The sequence below is a fragment of the Manacus vitellinus genome, unplaced genomic scaffold (assembly GCF_001715985.3).
Source record: "Manacus vitellinus isolate BGI_N305 unplaced genomic scaffold, ASM171598v3 scaffold_4_pilon, whole genome shotgun sequence".
NCBI classification, from domain to species: Eukaryota; Metazoa; Chordata; class Aves; order Passeriformes; family Pipridae; genus Manacus; species Manacus vitellinus.
The window spans coordinates 16,063,762-16,082,719 of record NW_021940604.1 but is presented as its reverse complement, the minus strand read 5'-3'; the positions used below and the strand labels follow the sequence as shown (position 1 = coordinate 16,082,719).

Sequence of the window (18,958 nt, the reverse complement as noted above, 5' to 3'; positions counted from 1 at the left end):
GGCTAAGCAGATGCAGTTAAATTAAGGTAGCCTTTTTTTGAGAGTATGATCTGTTTGCAAATACAAAGGATGTGTTCTTAATTCAATTTATTTTACTATTTGAACTCAATTATTATTTTATAACAAGAAATAATTAAACCTTTAAAAAAAAAAGCTAGAAATATATTTTCTTTTTCTAACTTTTGAATAAATATTACATGAAAGAAAATGAGCTCTATCAGTTACATATTGTTGTAGAATGCAATGACCAGAAATTAAATTATAAATAGCATTATATATACTTTACAGAACACAAATAAGCAATTTTTAAATGCTGGATTTGTATAATTTTAATTGAATTCCAATTTCCATCCTAATGAAGCTTGACAGAAACCACGAGTAAAAGTTAAATCATTATCTAGCAAAAGAGAAATGCACCATTTACCATTCTCCATTATTAAAAACCCAACCAAAACAACAAACTAAGAATCTGGATAAATGGCTCCTAAACTGTAGATTTTTTTAATAGATGGATTTTCAGGTTATTTATCTCTCTAAGAGTAAAAGGTACAAATTTAGTGAGAAAGGCTGTGTTCAGTTACCATATTATTCAGCAGCCAACAGGAGTCTGTCTCTTTTCCGTTCTTTTGGGAAAAAGAACAATATGTAAAAAAAATTAAAATTGCTATTTTGAAATCCAGATTCCTTGTTTGTTGCTTTAAATCACGATTAAAATTGGTGTTTTAATAAATCAAGTTTTTTCAATCATTTTGATTTAAAGCAATTCACCTTCCACTATTTTAAATATGGTTTAATTTGGTAAAATAAGTAGTGTCCACTAGCTCAATATTTTTAAGAGAGAAGAAACCAGAAAAAAAAATCAGAAAGAAAAGATTTTTCATTTCTGTAACCACATGACCTGATTCAAATAGGATAACTCTTGTTTCTCTGTCCTCAGGATGCCCTAAAATGAAGCCAGACCCATATTATGAAATATGATTTAAACTAAAAGGTTAAAAAAAAAAAAGTTTCTGCTTTCCACAGCAGAGAAGTAAAAGCAGCATGAATCTGCTTCTTATTCAGTATTTACACTGTAGACAATGGGTAAAATTGTGCAAAATATTTATAGACTAGTTTTTTTCAAATTTTCAGTACTTGAAGCTGTACATTGGGACTTCTGAGAACGTAAGTAGTTGCACAGATTTCATTTTTAAATCAGTGGTGACTGATCTCCCCAATAACTTGAAAATACTACTAGGATTTTAAACATGTTTCTTATTATATAAATAACCTTAAAATACGTTCCAAATACTTATGAGCACTAAGTTCTTTAAAAAAAAAAAAAAAGAATAAATGTTCAGACCTAAAGTCCAGCTCTTTGACCACAAGTAAAGGGGAGTTAACTATACGCAGACACTTTCAGCCCATCACAGACTAACAACACCTTAGCCCTCTGGTTTATTGGTTTTAAGTCTTCCTGCTGTCCATAGATAGCTAACTTTCTAAGGGGCTACCTAAAGGGCTTCCATGTACCAACTGAACATGCATAGATACTGTGTCAGCTGTGAGTAGCATTGTCCACAAATTCTTAAACCTAAAACTTAAGATAGTAAATTTGACCTCACGCTTGCTTCAACACGCCATGAGAAAGTACCAAGGCTGGAGCCAAACTAACAAGCTCAGTTGTCCAGGCCTGCAGTCACAGGGGAATACAAATTTTAAGGAATTTCGGTGAGAATTTGGAGGTTTTGTTCCCCACAAAGACTTTTTTACAAGTAGGGTTTTCTGACTTTTTGTCTCTCTGGGTAATTATGCTGTTAATTTTATCCGGTAGTTCTGAACAGGAACAGACTGACTCCTTCAAAAAATCATTTCTAAAATTGTTGTATTCTCCTTACCCTGATGTAAAAGTTATAATATCTGCTTCCTTAACACTGAAAGCCAGAAAAAGAAGACACCTTTTCATTTTGAAAATTCACTAGATGCTAAATGAATTTTATAGAAACCTTCTAATTCCGAATTTGAACAGCGTCTAACTGAAAGGTAGGAAACCTTGTATGCCTAAAGGGTTATTTCTCATATATTATTAGTTTTGTGTCTATCAATCTTCAGGCATGCAGATCTTGTTGCCTTTTGAAATGGTTTACATCTTAAAACTTTTCGTAGCTATCAACAAGCCTGAGTAAAGGACTGAAACCCTGAAAAGCTAATTTTAATTTTGTCACTGACAAGTTGTGTGTGGCCTCAGGGCTAGCCTGTCTGCTTGCAGCCTGCTCCCAGATAGAGGAAATATGTAGTTGCACAGCTCTCAGCAGCAAAATAAAGACCAAACTGTAACTCATTGCTTTATTTCTATTTGACTCCTACTTCTCTTGCTCCGCTGGAGAAGAAACTTGTGGCAGACAAACAGCTGGTATAGAAACCTTGTCTTCCTCCTTTTCTCACCTCCCTGGATTAGGTCAGTGCATAGTCTCCAGGGCACTGCAGCAAGCAGAGCTGAGTCTCTGTTCATTCTTCCCTGCATAAAGTGTCAGGGGACAGCCATCAACCTTGCACTGTGACCTGCAGGAGACTAGAAAGGACCAACTATAAGGCTGCTGCTGGAGCTACTGTGCACATACAGATTAAGCTGTATTTTGGTTGAAACCATTTCTCAGAGGTACCAGGCTCAAGGTCAAGTGATATGGGAAGAATTCAGAGATGCTGCTTGCCTTTGAAGGGAGAAAATTTGTGCTGCCCAAACTCATCTGGAGCGGATTGTGGGCAGAAATGTGGGGGACAATAAAAAGAGTTTTTTCATATATATTAATGGCAATAAGCAGTATAAAAATATTGGCCCATTGCAGGATGAGGAAAGTCACCTCACAAACCTGTGTCAGGGGAGGTTTAGGCTGGATATTAGAAAAAGGTTCTTCACCAGGTCGTTGGCTGCTGGAACAGGATCCCTGGGGAAGTGGTCACAGCACCAAGTCTGACAGAGTTCAAGAAGCATTTGAACAATACTCTCAGGCACATGGTGTGACTCTTGGAGATGGTCCTATAAGGGCTGGACTCGATGATCCTTATGGGTCCCTTCCAACTGAGCATATTCTGTGATTCTGTGAACTACATCTGCCATCGAGTCCAGTCCAATCCCTGTGTTCCATAAACACAGCAAAGTAACATAGCTTGCTAGACAATCACTTAGGTAGATCACAGTAAAGATCCTGGCCATTACAAGAATACACAATAACAGCTTAACAATAACAATATCAATAATTAATATTAATTAATATTAATATTTTAATAATACTAATAATACTAGTATTAGACCTTGAGAGAGTTGGAAAGACAGTGTACTTAGTATCTGTACTGAGATTTTTTTTTTTATACAGTTTTAAGGACTTCCACTTTTTAATAGTGCATTTCTGTGACTGCAATGACATGTAATACGAGAATGCTGAAGATAATCCCTTGGAATCTTCTCCTAAATACTTGACAGCAGGAGACGTAAGTCCTGCCAACTTTCTAAGGACACTTATAAGTTGCTGTCTTCAGAGATCTCATTTTGTCTTTCACAGTGTATATTTCACCAGTATTTCCATAACTAATTTGTAACTGTGGAAAAGAATAGGTAGCACATGTGACTTGTGATGCAAGTAGACAGGGCAGGGTCATTGCTTAGTGGCAACGTTTTTAAGTAACTTAGTCTCATTATCACTATCATGATGTTGACCTGAAAGAGTTCCCCATCATCCTTATTAACCTGTCTTTGAATAGATCACAGTCTTGACGTGGGCTGTCAGAAAAAGGTATCCTGAGATATGCACCCATACACTCTACCAGGGCTAGACCATCTCTCTAAACCAGCAGCTGCACTGGCCATGGCAGAGTTGAAGCCCACATCACTGTTGTGCCCTGCTTTTTTATGTGTCATCATGGTACCTCAAAAAGCAAGGAGCCCAACAGTCTGGCTGATATGACACTAACACTGTAAGATAGAGTTATGAACACCTATCCCAAGGAGCAACTGTTTTAATCCTAATCAAGTCATGAACACCTCAGAAAATCAGGGGATGGGATGTAATATGGGGAAAAAAAAGAAGAAATTCTGTGAAGCAACAGGTATTTTAATACGTTTTTTATTTAACCAAACTATATGTTGCTGAAGTTTATATTTAAACTTTCAGACTGTGAGTGCCAGTACTAGCCCTGGAGGAAAATAAACTGCAGTGAAACGTTAGCCTGAGGCAGAATTCTTACTTTTCTTCCATGAGTAAAATTTCCATCTCATGGATACAGAGTTTTAAAATCAGTCTATCAACATAAGTTTGTTCTAAATATGTGAAAACAAAACTAGGCTAAACTAAACTAAACTAATTATATGGCTTATTTACCTGTCATATGGAAGGTCAGCTTACTGTGGAGCTGGTGCCCTTTATTACCTAAAGTCTATGCTTTGCATAAGAAAAACACAGAAGAAAGACAGACACTATGATAGCTAAGGAATACCTATAAAAACATTATAAAAGCACAATAAAAACATTTTCAGACTCTTTGTTTTCTTTTTTTATAGGGTCTTTGATTTCATTTTAGGATCTTTTATTGTCTCTCTTCAATAAACCAAATGACTGAAAAGTCACTTCCAGACTGATTGAAAAGTCTTCTATTTTTACTATTAATTTTGGACTAAAAATCTTACTAATTTGGTTATTCTGTAGATTTCCCTGATCACAGTTACAAAATAACCAATGTTTAAAACAAATTTGGTTAAGAATATTCAAATAAACTAGAGTTTGTCTTAGCTGTCAGGCTGAGACACCTGTTTTGTCAGTATTTTCAGCCAGAAGTAAATAAGAGAACAGTCCAACTGCTGATTAAAACATCACATTGTCTCCTTGCTATGGCTAACCAGACATCAAACAACAATTGTACAATTTGACATACTCTTAATATCAACCTTTTAGAAGGAAGGTGGTTACTCATTAGTAGCACTTAATGCAGAATCCTCTTAAAAGTATGAACAATAAAAAATGGAAGATGAAAACTACAGCTTTCATGCACTGAAAGACAACATAATCGGGAGAAGTAGAATAAAAATAACCTTCAGAAGATTTTTTAAAAGCACCTTTTGTAATGTCATTATTAAATTCAGATAAACACTGTAAAAAAAAAGGTTGGAATGAAATGTAACAAAACTATTCAGTATTAAAGAGGGTTGCATTTTAAATATATCCTCTGACTGACTGCAGTTGATAAAATATTGTTATATTTCTAAAATATTATTAAAATATGAATGGTAAGGAAATATTAAAGTACACGAAACATTCATATTTTAGAATATGTATTTATTGGTTAATACTATTGCCTTTCATTCTTGCAGGCCAAGCTTTGGCATACTTATTTCTCTGACCCCTTTAAAAGTTTATCTGAATAAGGATTTCAGAGGTTTTTTTACATTTTACCCTTCAGTGACTACATAGACAGTTCACAAATACTCTGTGCCCCCTAAGGAAAAATCAGGACCAACAAATTAAACTATTCTGACTCAGGCAAATCTCTCATTATAAGGGACTACCTGAGCAAAGACTTGAGAGTAGAATGCCCTGAAAATTTAGACATTCCCCTCTTGTATCACTCTAATGGAGCTGCCTAAATGGTGATGTTCTGCAATTGAGACTAAGGCTATTTTTAGAGATGTACAGAGAACTAGCTTCAGTAACTGGTAAAAACTCAGGATTGAAAAAGTAAAGAAAAGAAAGAAAAAACAGGAAAGAAAAGTAAAAGGCAATCCAGCACACAAAATGAAATGGTCCTAGAGTAAAAGAATTATTTGATAAGAGTAACAAAACTTTTTGACATGCTAGCTCAATTATACTGTTAAAGTACATATAATTTCTGGTTAATTATATTTGAAAAGAGTTACTGTACCTTCTGCTGTAATCTCGGCCATGATGATGGTAAGAGATACTCTGTTAAAATGGTCAAGATCTACTGTGGCAGCTTAGACTGTACTTCTGGGTTGCTGGCTCTTGCAGGAGCTGCAGAATGAGAAGGAGGGAGGTCCTCTGCTTTGTCTAATTGTGTTCCTTCTTCTTTTGTGCCCCTCTGAAATGTCTTTTTCCTCTGCAGAATCCTGCCCTCTCACAGCAACCCAAGGTCTTCCAGAGGCACCACTTAAAGCTCAGTCTAAAGTATCAGCTTCTAACAAAAATAGCCACGCCTCACAGTGAACCTTCAGTACATTTTTCTAATGTCCTCAGAACCATGCACACTACAAATAAAAAGTAAAAAGACACAGCTCTAAACAGGACAGGAACTCATGGAAAGGCAACAAAAATCAAAAGAACTGGGAAAGAACTGCTCAGTGCTTCTGCAGCCTGTCCAGCATAATTGCAGTTCTTTGGGGGGTATGTCGGGAAACATGAAATATAGAGTTCAAAGTAACCTTATCCATCCCAGTTCAACTTTATTCTTAGCACACTCAGTGCTTAGCACATTCTTCCTGACCTTATTTGGCTTGGGGAGGTCCTATGAAGCTTACCGCTGAATAAGGGGGAGGGTAAATTTGGGTGATTTTCTTCACTTTGATAGTCATAGTCCAGAACCAATTAAGACACCAATTCAAACCTATGAAAATGGTAACTTCAGTTTGCATTTTTTTCATCTTCTTCTAGTTTGTGAAGTTCATCTAAATATTACAGAACATGGTTGAAATTCAAATAGTAACAGTTTATATGGTCTAAATACATAAAGGTAATATGCAAAAATATTAAGCAGATAGACTTTTTTTTTTCTGTGTCTGATTGATGGAAATATTTAAATAGCTCAAAAATTCTGTGATTTTAAAAAAGATTTTATGCAACTGAAAGCAAGTAGATTTTTAAAACTATTTAGAGGAAGAAAAATATTAACAATTTAAATAAGAATAATGATTTTAAAACCTGAGCAATCTTTTCATTGCACTACTTGCAATTTCACAACTGTGGAATTATGTATGTGGTCAATAGGTTGAAAATGAAATTAGCAAAAAAGTGCCCTCGAGCCAGCATACAGCTACATAAATGTCATCGTCATATGAAATCAGAAACCATCCTAAACGGTTCTTACTAGGGAACCTATAGTCAACTCCTCTCTGCTACATGAGTTGCCATTTACGCTTCTCATCTTCCCCTCAGGAGATATAAGCACCTGGCTCTGTGGCAAAGTATGGGGAAAGCAATCTGTTTGTCCAGTGCACAAGATCCAGAAGCAAAGGTTCATTGAGCAGTACAGTCACGAGCAGGATTTTTCTCTTCCCAGTACTCTTAACGTACTTCAAACCTGTCACTTTACTGAAAATGTAAGCTTACGATCAGTGCTCTATCCCCTTTCTCCTTTAGCCCTACTGACCAAATCTTTTGCATTGACAAGTTCTGATTACTTGATGCTAAGTACTCATCCCTCTAACCCTTGGTTTGCTCCTTTAGCCTGTCCTTCAGTAGATTCTCCTCACTAAAGCTGATAAAGGGATTTTAGACACAGCCATATTCCTTCAAAAATACTCTTTCATGAATACCAAAATTACATTCATATTGACAAAACAGCTGCCCACAATAGCTCAGTGGTTAGTAAAGGATGATAGCAGATATGATACTTAGGGAAAGCCCTTGTTCTTCTTAACTATTTCTCTTCTGGAGCAGTACCATTGTCCATGAACAGTTAAATATTTTGGGTCATCTGTGTTTTGACAGCTTTGCTACTTGCTTGAAATGTGAGAGAGAACATCTCAGCTGATTATTCAAAGCATAGACAATACTGCAAAGTCAAGATTGTTTCACTTGTATTACTATTCAAAATGAAGTGAAATAGTAAAGTCTAAGTTTGGATATATGAGGGGAGAGTAATGGTGAAAAATTATCTGAATTTTATGAAGCAAGATTCTGAGATTGTGAATTATACCCAGACATATCTGTTTGTATAACCTACTACATATGCATAAATGTCTGTACCTCATTGCTTTCCATTTCGTCTTCTGCCACCTTCTCCCTTGCCTCCATACCTTACTTCCTTGATACTATTTATGCTTACTCTCAGTCATGGGTTGTTATTCTGAAACCAAAGTATAAGAGTAGAGGAAGTGAGAGAATCCAGATGGAAATCAGTTTACCTCAACATCAGCCCAGTGGCCAGAAAGAGAAGTGGTTGACACTTTCTCCATTCCTTGTATATACAAAACATTCATTCCGAGAAGTGGGCTAAAGATGTGATACGCACCAATATCTTACAAGTATAATTCTAGGCAACTGTATTGGAAGTTACATAGTTACTCCCTTTAAAGTCAAAGTATTTGTGTGTCATATTTCCTTCACAGCCTTTGCAAAAGTACAAAGAACTACGGTGAAACCAAGTTCTGTGTATGTGTCTATGCATGTACATTTGTCTTGAAAAACAAGCATTGCCATCTGAAAACTATACAGAATGTCAGATTTATTCTTAAGGAATCTAAGCAAGGGAAATTCTGAAAATTTTGTTTAGGGTTAGTTAGAAGTTTTGTCAAAATCTTAAATTCAGCTCCTGACTCAATTTAGGAGTTTCTTTTACACTAGTCTGTGAAATTCACAGTATGCAGAATGCCAGCACAAAATCTATTCAACTCTTCATCCAACAAAGTACACATTAATTTCCTGGCCCAGTGTACATATTGAAAATTGCATTTTAGTAGGAACTTTTTCTGTCTAACCTATCAGAAATATTCTTTTGTAAGGTGTCCTTTCTCTCTCCTTGTCCCTCAAACAATAACAAAACTGAAAAATTGAAATTAATTTGATTCTTTAAAGTGATATCCAAACCTGGACACATGCAATCTCTCCTTATTTTGTTCCCACCATGTCTTGGGCACAATGCAAAAATGCTCTTGGTTCAAGTTGGCAACAGGTACTCCCTTGCCACTTAGTGAGGTTACCTGGTAAATGAATTGTCCTAGGATCAGTACTTGCTTTGGCTGTTGATGGAGGGAATTGTAGCAGCAGCTAAACCCTCACACCAGATTCCTGAGATACCCAAATTTGTGGTTAAGAACACAAATTTGCTCTATAGTTGCCTGGATAGGAAAAAAAGTAACAATCTTAGGAAGAGGGGAGGAATTAGTACTATATATTGTACTAATGTGTGCATGTAACCATGTGACCTGATCTCAGATAATGTATATTTCACTAAGAATCCTAACTGATGATTCCATTTGAACATTTTTTTAGGATATTTAGGAAGTTTACTATTTGGCAGAATCTGATACTGCTTTTAGGTGTAAAGTTGGGTTATTCATATAATTAAGGTAGAAATATACAAATACTTTATGAGTTGATTTCTGGGTTGTCTTGGAGATATTATTAAAAAGGGAATTGGGAGAAATGACAGATTACATCAAATTATGAGGTAATGAGAAGACAGACTTTCATACTGACACAAGGAAACATTGGAGGAATTGAGTATAACAGTCAACAAGTGAATGAAGAACAATATTTGAGCTTGTCTGCTAACACATTACTGAAGAATTCTCAGTGTTCAGTCCTAGAAAATCAAACTATGCATAACAAAAGCGTTTTCTATGTCAATGCATGCTCAACAGCACAGCAGGGTCAGAGAAAGGAAACAACTTTAACTCTAATACATCTTAAGAGGTACCTCTATCGGAATACATTGTTATCAGAAACAGACAGTAATCAACGGATAAGAACTAAATATAGAATGAAAGTATAATGCCAGGGAGAGGGTGACTGGTACTGAATCTAGTGAATAGTAAAAACATATGCAGAAGCAAATATAGGATTAGAGTAGTGTCTGTCAACTGAGCTTTCATGTGCATATGAAGCTGTTTTCCTCTGAAATAGACTTTTACTTTTTTTGCTTTATTTTTGTTTAGGAATAGTGTTACTTACAGATGAGATTTTCATTCAACCCTACTAATAATACCCTGTGTTTTTCAATATGAATAGGAACACACATTCATATTCTGATGCCTTTGAAGTTCTGATCAGTCAAAAATGTAAAGTAATTGTTTTCTATTTGTGATTGATATTTCATGATTAACAGTTGCAAGTTTTTGGAATCAGCGTGACCAAAGTATAGACTTATTTCGTATATGCTAAAGCACACCCAAAATACAGAACTAAACAAGACAAGGTTAAGTCTTGTTATACGTATGTTTAAGCATTCTCATAAATCAGTCTCCACTACTTTTTCATTTAGAGAATTGCATACATAGTACCTTTAAACAACTTTATATTTAATATGTAGGTTGAAGTCTGTAGAAGATCTGTCCTACGTATAATGTGAAAAACTGTCAGATGGGTCAGAAGCTCTATATCCATAGGCAGATTGGTCTGGAAGCAAATCAGCCTCTACCAGGGGACAGCTCACAAGCGCACTAGGGTCACATCACCTGGGCACTCGGAGCTCCTTAAAGGACATTTGGTAGGTTACTTTTCCCAAAAAGAAATTACTCCAAAGCTATATGATAGAAGCATAGCGGGAAAATATCTATGACACTGACCATTCTGCTTTACTATAGAAAATACTCCCAATTAGTCATTGTACTGCAAAACTGCTGAAATAGCCTCAGTCTGGGTGTATGACTGAATAATGAATACTTTCTAACAACTAAGAAGGCCTGAAGTTATAAAACCACTTCCAGGAAACAAGGACTTCCTGGCTGAGTAGACAGTTTGTGGAAGGAAATTGGGGTAAAGCAGCCCCCTTGTTTACAGAGGTTTTTTTTTCCCATATTCTCTGCTTTAACTGTACTATTACTATGAGTTAGGTTCAGGAAAGGCATCTATTGCAGTATGTCAAGGTCGACTGTATTTGGATGAGCTTTAGCAGTTCCATGTTACATGCTTTTCCTTTGATTACTCCATTCTCACAATTCTTAATGAGTATCATTCTATTAGCACCTATCTGGATCTACTTTCACACCTAGAAAATTTCTGTGGAGCTGTCTCACAGATAAGACAACATCCATGACAGTGAAAAAAGAATATCTGAAACTGACCCTTTTTAAGAAACAATGACAAAAAGTACACTTTAATTATTCTTTTCTTCACAGCAATCTGTATCCAAGCTTTACTGTGTATGGAACATAGAAAGTTGTCAACCAATTGGTAGAGATGGGGAGTGTCTCTGACACAACCTGAATTACCCCTGTTAGAAATACTGGCTGAGAATTGTTCAAATATACTAATGTACTTGGAGTACTGCCTGGTCAAAAATGTTCTTGCAAAACAAGGTGAATTTAGTTCCAATGACTTTCCTAGACAAGAGGAAATTTCTAAAAATTTCCTGATTTTTTTCAAAATTTTATTTGAAACCAGGTTTCTATGCTAAAAGAACAAGATTCAGAAATATCACACAAAAATATGTAGCAAAAGAGCAAAATTGTTCCTGAACTTCAAATTTCCAAACCATCTCCAAGTTTCCACTGATACATTTTAAATTTGTCTTAATCTTATAAAAAGTATCAATAGAAATGAGCACATAGTGGTTTTTTTCCCAGATATGACCATATTTGAGCACTTTTTCAAAACAGATGAAGAGAAAGACAATTTTGAAAAAAAAGTCTGATGTGAAAAGACAAATACCTGTTCTCATATCACAGAATTGGGGAAAAAATATGGAGTAAAACTAAGTCTCAAGTAACTTCAGTAATGTGAACTGCTTTTGGGATGCTTCACAACCAAGGAGACATCTCACCTTGTCTTCCATTTAATGGATTATTCTTCTACTTGATTTGTTACATTACGTACATTAGGCACTCATGCTAGACTGGACTTTCCCTAGTCACATTAACAAAGGATTTGCCTTGTAAATAAACCCAGTCAAAATCTTAGGAGTCTCATCTCGATTTGGGCACTCTCATAGCCTTTCTGAGAGCTGACACTCAGTATCTAGGCACAGTAAATTAAATGCCATTTCCAAGTTTAGCACTCTTTGTCCTGGACATCCTTTTGTGTGTGTGATACAGCTGCAGTTCTAAGAGTATTTTACTGACAGTGTGTGTCGGCTGTGTTTTTTTGTTTGGGTTTATTTTAGCAGCAGGTTTTTCTGTTATTCCCAGGTCCCTGTTTGCCCTGGGACATTAGGACCTGCTTGAGTTATGCATTTCCACAGATGTGATAGATATCAGCTCCTGGCAGTGGATAAATCATTTTTTGACTCCTGAAATACAAAAGCCTGAAGCTTGAATTAACTCTTTATGTGCCCCATTCAGTCACCTGCCCAGCCATACACAAACCAATGACACAAAATGCTCAAGAACAAAATGCATCTGTTGTCATAAGTATAGAGAGAGACAAATACAGAACAAAAGAGAAAAAATATAAAGCAGGCAAAGTATTTCATCAATTATCGGTTATAAGAAAGAAAATACATGAAAGAAACCAGATTTATATATAAGAAATTTTTTCTACAACAGCTATAATTTTTCTTTGTGTTTTGTCATTCTTTCTCCCTCATTCTAGTCACAGTCTTGGACAGATAAAAGTTAGTATTACAGATGAAGAACTCACTTTATTATTATCACTATTTAAAAAGAAAATCTAATCTGGGAGCATTTTCATTAGGCAATTTAGCTTCTTTACAGAGTAGAAGTGGAAGACATGAATTAGTAAATTCAAACTTGTCAGTGCTGACAGCTGCAACTGCACTGAAAAAAGTATGTCTAAAAAATAAAGGATCTTTTAAAAGGAAAATAAGTTTGAGCATTAATGTCTTTAAAACTCATCATAGCAGATATATACAAATTTTCCTAGAATAGTACATCACCGTTTGTCACTGCCAATCATTTTAGATTCCTGTCCAAGCTCCAACATATGTACAAAGTCAACTTCCTAATGCAAACCATAAAGAATTTTTTCTGCATTTACTGAAAAGTATTGCTACGTATTTCTTACTCCTCCCATCTTGTTGGAAGAGCAAAACATAAATAGACCACGTGTAGAAGACTAAAATGATCCTTAAGGGTCAGTTAAACTATTTCTTTTTCCAAATTCAGAGTTTAAATGAAAATAAAAGTATTACCCCAGACACACAAAGTAGAAGATCCTCAGCTGTGTCCTCAGAGCTCAGAAGGCAATGCAAGGACATTGGGGACTTTTGGAAGCTCCTGGATGCATTCCCAGGGCCTGAGGAAAGCATGCAGCACTGGTAAAACTGGCACAAACTGCAGCTGCCAACGAGATGTTAGCAGTTGTTCCCTGTGGGGTGAAGGGGCCCTGCAGTCAGATTTGGCAGGACTGCACGTTGAGCTGTTGTGCAACCATAAAACAATCCAGACTGGGACATGAATATTTTCTGCATCAGGAGGATCTAGCCTCCAATATAAAGGTTTGTGCTTGAGATCATTGTGTGTGTCTTGGATTCTCACTGTTTATGCTAATAAATTCCTCCTGTGGCAGTAGTATTGTAGCTTGATATGTATAAAACACAGTCTTCACTTGCACACCAGCAATGGACCATCACTGGCAAGAAGTAATTATAACCGTACATGTATTTTTTAAATTCATAAACATTCTCTGAAGTGAGCATTTGGCTATAAAATACCATTTTATATCTCTTGTGCCCTTAAGGTTTTCCTCTCTGGTTACTTCTGATTCTTCCTCTTTCCTGAGCTACCTGGCAAGTTCACAGTTTTGCTAAAATTCATACCAGGTGAAAGGTTTGTGAAGCAAATGTAGCCTGGGTATTTGGATTCTGCTTCACCTAACAATGCTCTCTTATGATGAACAAGGAAAAAACATGTTTCTTATTACTCAGGTAACAGACAATTGAGAAAGGTGTTTTGATTTTGTTGTGTTGTGGGTTTTGGTTTTGTTTTGGTTTTTTTTTTCATAAGATAGGGAAGGCAGTTAAGGTTTTACTTAACCTTTGTGAAAAGCAGATATAACAATACTCCTATTTCCACATTTCAGAGTAACAACAAAAATGTTATCTGTTCTACTTATGAGAACCAGAGCATGGCAGTTGGGTGAAGCAAACATTTGGTTCAGCTGCAGAAATAACAAAAGCCACACAGAATCAAAGATACAGAAATGCAGGACTAAAAGTGCACTTTTCATATGTCACCAAATTTGAGCTAATGTTCACAATCACATTTATGATCCATACACCACAAAGAGGTGCCTGACAGAAATGCTGGTGCTGCACAGCCCTAGGAGAGGTTATGCAGAGGCAGAACGCTACAAGCAGTAAGTGGTTCATGCCACAAACAGAATTATGGTCCCTGTTCCTCTCCTTTGCTATCTGACTTGACAAACTTGCTCTGCAAATGATACCATTCCATTACTTTACAGCATTTGTCAAATAAGTCCTTCTCACCCCATTCTCCCCACCAGCAAATTTATTTTCTTTGTTAAAAAAAACAACTCTTCATCTGTCATAGTAATCCCCTGACAGTGACTGGCAAACATTACTGGCAGAGTAAATCCTAATGGTCTTTTTAAACCATTCAGAGTAACGTGATCAGTTCTTCCACTCCATACTAACACAAGTGAACTGGGATATAAATTTATTCCTGCTCTTTTCCTCCTAAAAGGCTGATATCAATGTGTATTAGCAAGAGAATAAAAGTTCTTTTCCCTTGTCTGACGATGCAAGGTCTATCAACCCTTTTATTAGAGTCAAAAGACTGGAGAAGCAGGCACTTAAAGCTAGTGGTCCTGCAGTAAATTCATGTCTTGAATTGTCCAAGTATTTAAGAGGTTAATTTAAACACACCTGTCAATCTTAAGTACAAGGCAGTTGGAGTATATTAATATTCTCCTGAATTATTTAAAAGATATGACTAACGCTTCATGTACCATAAGGCTGCTATCTGCAAAAATAACATCTGTGTCAGTCATTGCTGGGTGGTTAGGATTTCATCACTAGCATTTATCAGTATTTCTGAGTCCTGTGTGTGAAGGATTCTGCCATGTTACCAGCTCTCCTTCACCTTCAGGAGTAAAACCCAACCTCCAGACTCCTTCATACTGTTCGTTTTGATCAGAGATGAATCAGACAAAAATATGGAGTCTTCTTCCTGAGCAGAATCTCATAAAAAGATCAAAAATATTTTAGAAATATTTCTGATAAATAAAGACTGCAGATTAGATATGTTAGACAGTCCAGTGTGACATGTATTCTTTCAAAAAAATAGAAATTGATCCTACAAATTTTTTTGCCTGAGTCCTGAGAAAGAGCAATACTATCTAATGCAGTAACTCAGGGAATGGAACTGAATACAATCTACTAACTAAAAAAATTCTCACTGTTTATGCTAATAAATCCCTCCTCTGGCAGTAGTATTGTAGCTTGATATGTATAAAACACAGTCTTCACTTGCACACCAGCAATGGACCATCACTGACAAAAAAAGTAAACAGGCATAAAAAAGCAAATTTTTGTTTCTTTATTTATGGCAGAGTGTACCTGTCTCCTGTGGTATGTGACTGATGCAAGATGCAGAACATTTAACCATGCAAGTTATTTCTGATAATTATCTGACTATTTGAAGGAGTTCATGAAGGAATTTCTGCATTCTGCTGTTTCTAAATGGAACAGCACCAGCACAGCAAATCGTGAACCTCTTTAAAAGCATAGCCGTCTCAGTGGTTCATCACACAGAAACCATGAAATACAGGAACATTTCATGGAAAGTTATTTTCCTGCTACAGCATGGATTGAAGAAGTTTTTTATCACCTGTTGATCATGCATTACAGTAGAGATCCGAAGAACTTCTTCCTCACCCAACTTGATCAATTAAAGCCCAATTTTCAGTGTCAAAGATCTCAGTTATAGCAAGTGAGAACTGCAGGAAATTTCAAAACTAGAATGTGGGGTACCTACTTTATTGTTTGTATACTTGCATTACATATGCAATCAATAACTTTAAACGTAAGTATTAATTGAAAGCATGTAGATTCTATGATCATGCTGAAAGACAATAATTTATTAATTTATTCAAAGTTTTGCAGTGACTTCAACAATTGTCTTTCATCAAATGCTGAATATAGCTGAGATTTTGAGTCAGATTATGGAAGGAATGTGTGAATGAATGAATGAATAAATGAATGAACGAATACTAGCCACTAATTTTAAAGGTCTAGTCCTTTATTATTTGCTATTATCAATGTAAAAGGACATGTAATATCTGCTGCATTTCTTTACAAACTTTTATTTATTTCTAAAATAATCCAAAAAAAATCTAGTACACTCCACAGAACTGAAGCTTTTTTCCATCTCAGATTTCAGTTTAATTTTGTAAACTTTGTAAGTAGTTTGTTTTTTACTTCTTTGGAGCATTACAAATATACTGTACAAAATACAGTAGTTCATCAATAGAGTGTTAGCCAGTGTCTCACACAGTGGTAGCAGCTTACCTCATCATAGTCACAGATAGGAAGAAAATGAGCTTTAGTGTGGAAAACACATTACACACACACACACACATTTCTAGAGAGTTTCTAGGGATTCAATTTTCATAGTAATATTATACTAAAAATTTTCATTTAGGTCTTGGCTAGATCCCAATGCGTTGCATGTAGCCAATGCATAAGCCTTGTTTTACTGTGAAGATAGGAACTTTTACATTGCTCCAAATCTGCCTAAAGATCTAGTCAGAGCTTTTGATTGGGCCTGCTGCTAAAATCTGGCCTCAGAGGAGGCCACAAATTTTTACTGCCACTTTCTGGGCATGTTCCAGGAGAGGCTGTGATGACTGACTAGCTGATTATGTAAATCCCAATTCAAAACACTGGAAAATTTTGAGACTCAGAGGTCTGAAAATTTGAGACTCAGGGGTCCAGATGTAAAGGTATATATAGCCCCAGCTTGAACAGTAGCAGTGTTGTGGTCCCTGTGTCTAGCTGTGCTTGAAAGCACAGGGTCTACTGCAACAGCAGATCTGAGGAAGGCACAGAGAACTGACTATCTCACTTTTTTGACTTCACCAGAGGAGACATTAGAAATAAGTACATCCTTGGGACAGTAAATAGATATAGGTATGTGAAATAATTTATGAACTAAAAGTTCTGACCTAAATTCATTCCCATGCCCTCGTCTTGAGAACTATTTTATACCATGTTTTCAAATTAGGCAGCAATTTATGTCCACAATTCTAAAGAAGAGGTCAAGTGCCTTGTTTGAATGCGTCTCAGTTGCCATACTTTTTACATTTTCATTAGCATTATTTCTGCTGTGCCAGAGACATCTAAAATGAAACATCAAGATGTGAAATCTAAATTATTGTTTTACAAACCTATGCAAGACTCTGGAATCCAGTGTAAGAAGCTTACATCTATGGTTGCCTAATGTGTCTGTTGCTCAACATCAAAATAACATAGGGAATATTCATCTGTCACTATTAAAAAGAAATAAAACAGAACTATTAAAATGTACATTCACTATGAAAATGTTAAATACTTTGACACATTTTTGTAAAAAATCCCACACTTAATAGCTATTTTTCAAGTGATTAACATTGATTAATTCACCACTAAAAAGATTATTTGCATAATTTGTAGGATATGTAATTAACACAGTGATTTGTATGAACACTTTAGTCTTGAAAAAGTTTTTAAAGGTTCTCCTTTCAAATCAAGTTGCTATTTTTACAGTCACAACCAGTAGGGTAAAATTAAATATATATACCTTGCTCTTTTTACTGTTCATACTTATCTTACACAGAGAATAAGAGGGTATTTTGAGGTTGTTCAAAAGGAACCACTGGTGATTGAAATACTGTGCCCAAGCCTTCTGACAGCCACACAGTGAAGTGTCATTAAGGTGGAGGAATTCCAGTGGTAATTGCAATTTTACTTGTTACAGCAGATGATGGCTACTCATACCTTATGACTTCTGAGAATGCCCAGCATTTTTTACCTGTTGAAGTTAGAATGAAAGAACCTAACTTGGCTGTATGAAAAAGTGTTTAGAAAGTGTGAATGCCAAAATTCAAAACCACAAGGACATGATACACCAGTATATGCTGTGGGAACAAGTTAAGCCAGCAAGTCAGCAGCACCTTCATTCAGTCAATTAGGATCAAAAAGGACTGCTTTGCCCTTGACTGGTGTTTTTGATAAAGAGAGTGCTGTGTTCTCAAAGTGAACACTGCTCAATGGTCTGCATGGTCTGTATGTTTTTCCCGTGGCTGAAAACAGTCAAACATTATATGAGTGTGAATGTGTGGAATCAAAACACCAGTTTAGCAAGATCCTGGGAATTCTGTTTAACTGAACACAACAACAGGTGCTGTTTACAAAGGAACCCTAATAAAAGGGGAATGCCTGAAAAATCAGTGCACGAGTTCCAAAATCAAACTCAGTGCATGTTCAGCCTCATTTCTTTCAGCACCCATATTTGCCATATATGTGGGATAAGGTTGGCACAAGCAGTGTTCTATTCTTTCTGACTTGGAAAGAGACAAAGAAAATGCAGAATTTGAAACTATCTGTGTTATCCACCCATCCCTTTTAAAATAATCTAGGGTTAGAGCCCTTGTGATCCCAATGGGCCGAAGAAAGCTTTTAACAGGAAAAAACCCCTACCTTCTTTGGTTGTTGTGAAGTTAATATGCTAATTTTGCAAATAGAGAACATTCTCAAGAATCTCCTAACAAACAGGGGAGCAAATCTACCACATTCACTCATCACAGTATAAAAAAATACTGTCTGACCATACGTATCAATATCAAAATATCAAAAGAACAGGAGAATAAAGGATACTTGATGTGAACAGACTGGTGTTTATCCTCTGCTGCTAGAAAAATCATTCTGCAGCCAAAATGCCAGTTCATTGGTCAGACTATATTGATATACCATAGCTGTTTCATAGATCCATATCTACTTTAAATTCCCTTCCAGGCAAATTTTAAAATCTTCACCATGTTTTAGAGGATCAGAAATTCTACTATCACTTCACTTGATGACTTGTCAGCAGAGGGATTTGCCTTTTTCTTGCAAAACCAGGCACACACATACTTGATTG

At 36.0% G+C, this 18,958-nt stretch overlaps 1 protein-coding gene across 1 annotated transcript in view; it reads right to left on the bottom strand.

Annotated features, from left to right (window-relative positions):
- TRDN (triadin) overlaps positions 1 to 6,357 on the bottom strand; it is a 110,589-nt gene extending 104,232 nt beyond the window's left edge. The window contains exon 1 of the mRNA XM_018077757.1: positions 5,890 to 6,357. Coding sequence (XP_017933246.1) covers positions 5,890 to 5,911 — 22 coding nt within the window. The 5' untranslated portion in view covers positions 5,912 to 6,357. The remainder of the gene's footprint in view (positions 1 to 5,889) is intronic.
- Between the last annotated feature and the right edge of the window lie 12,601 nt (positions 6,358 to 18,958).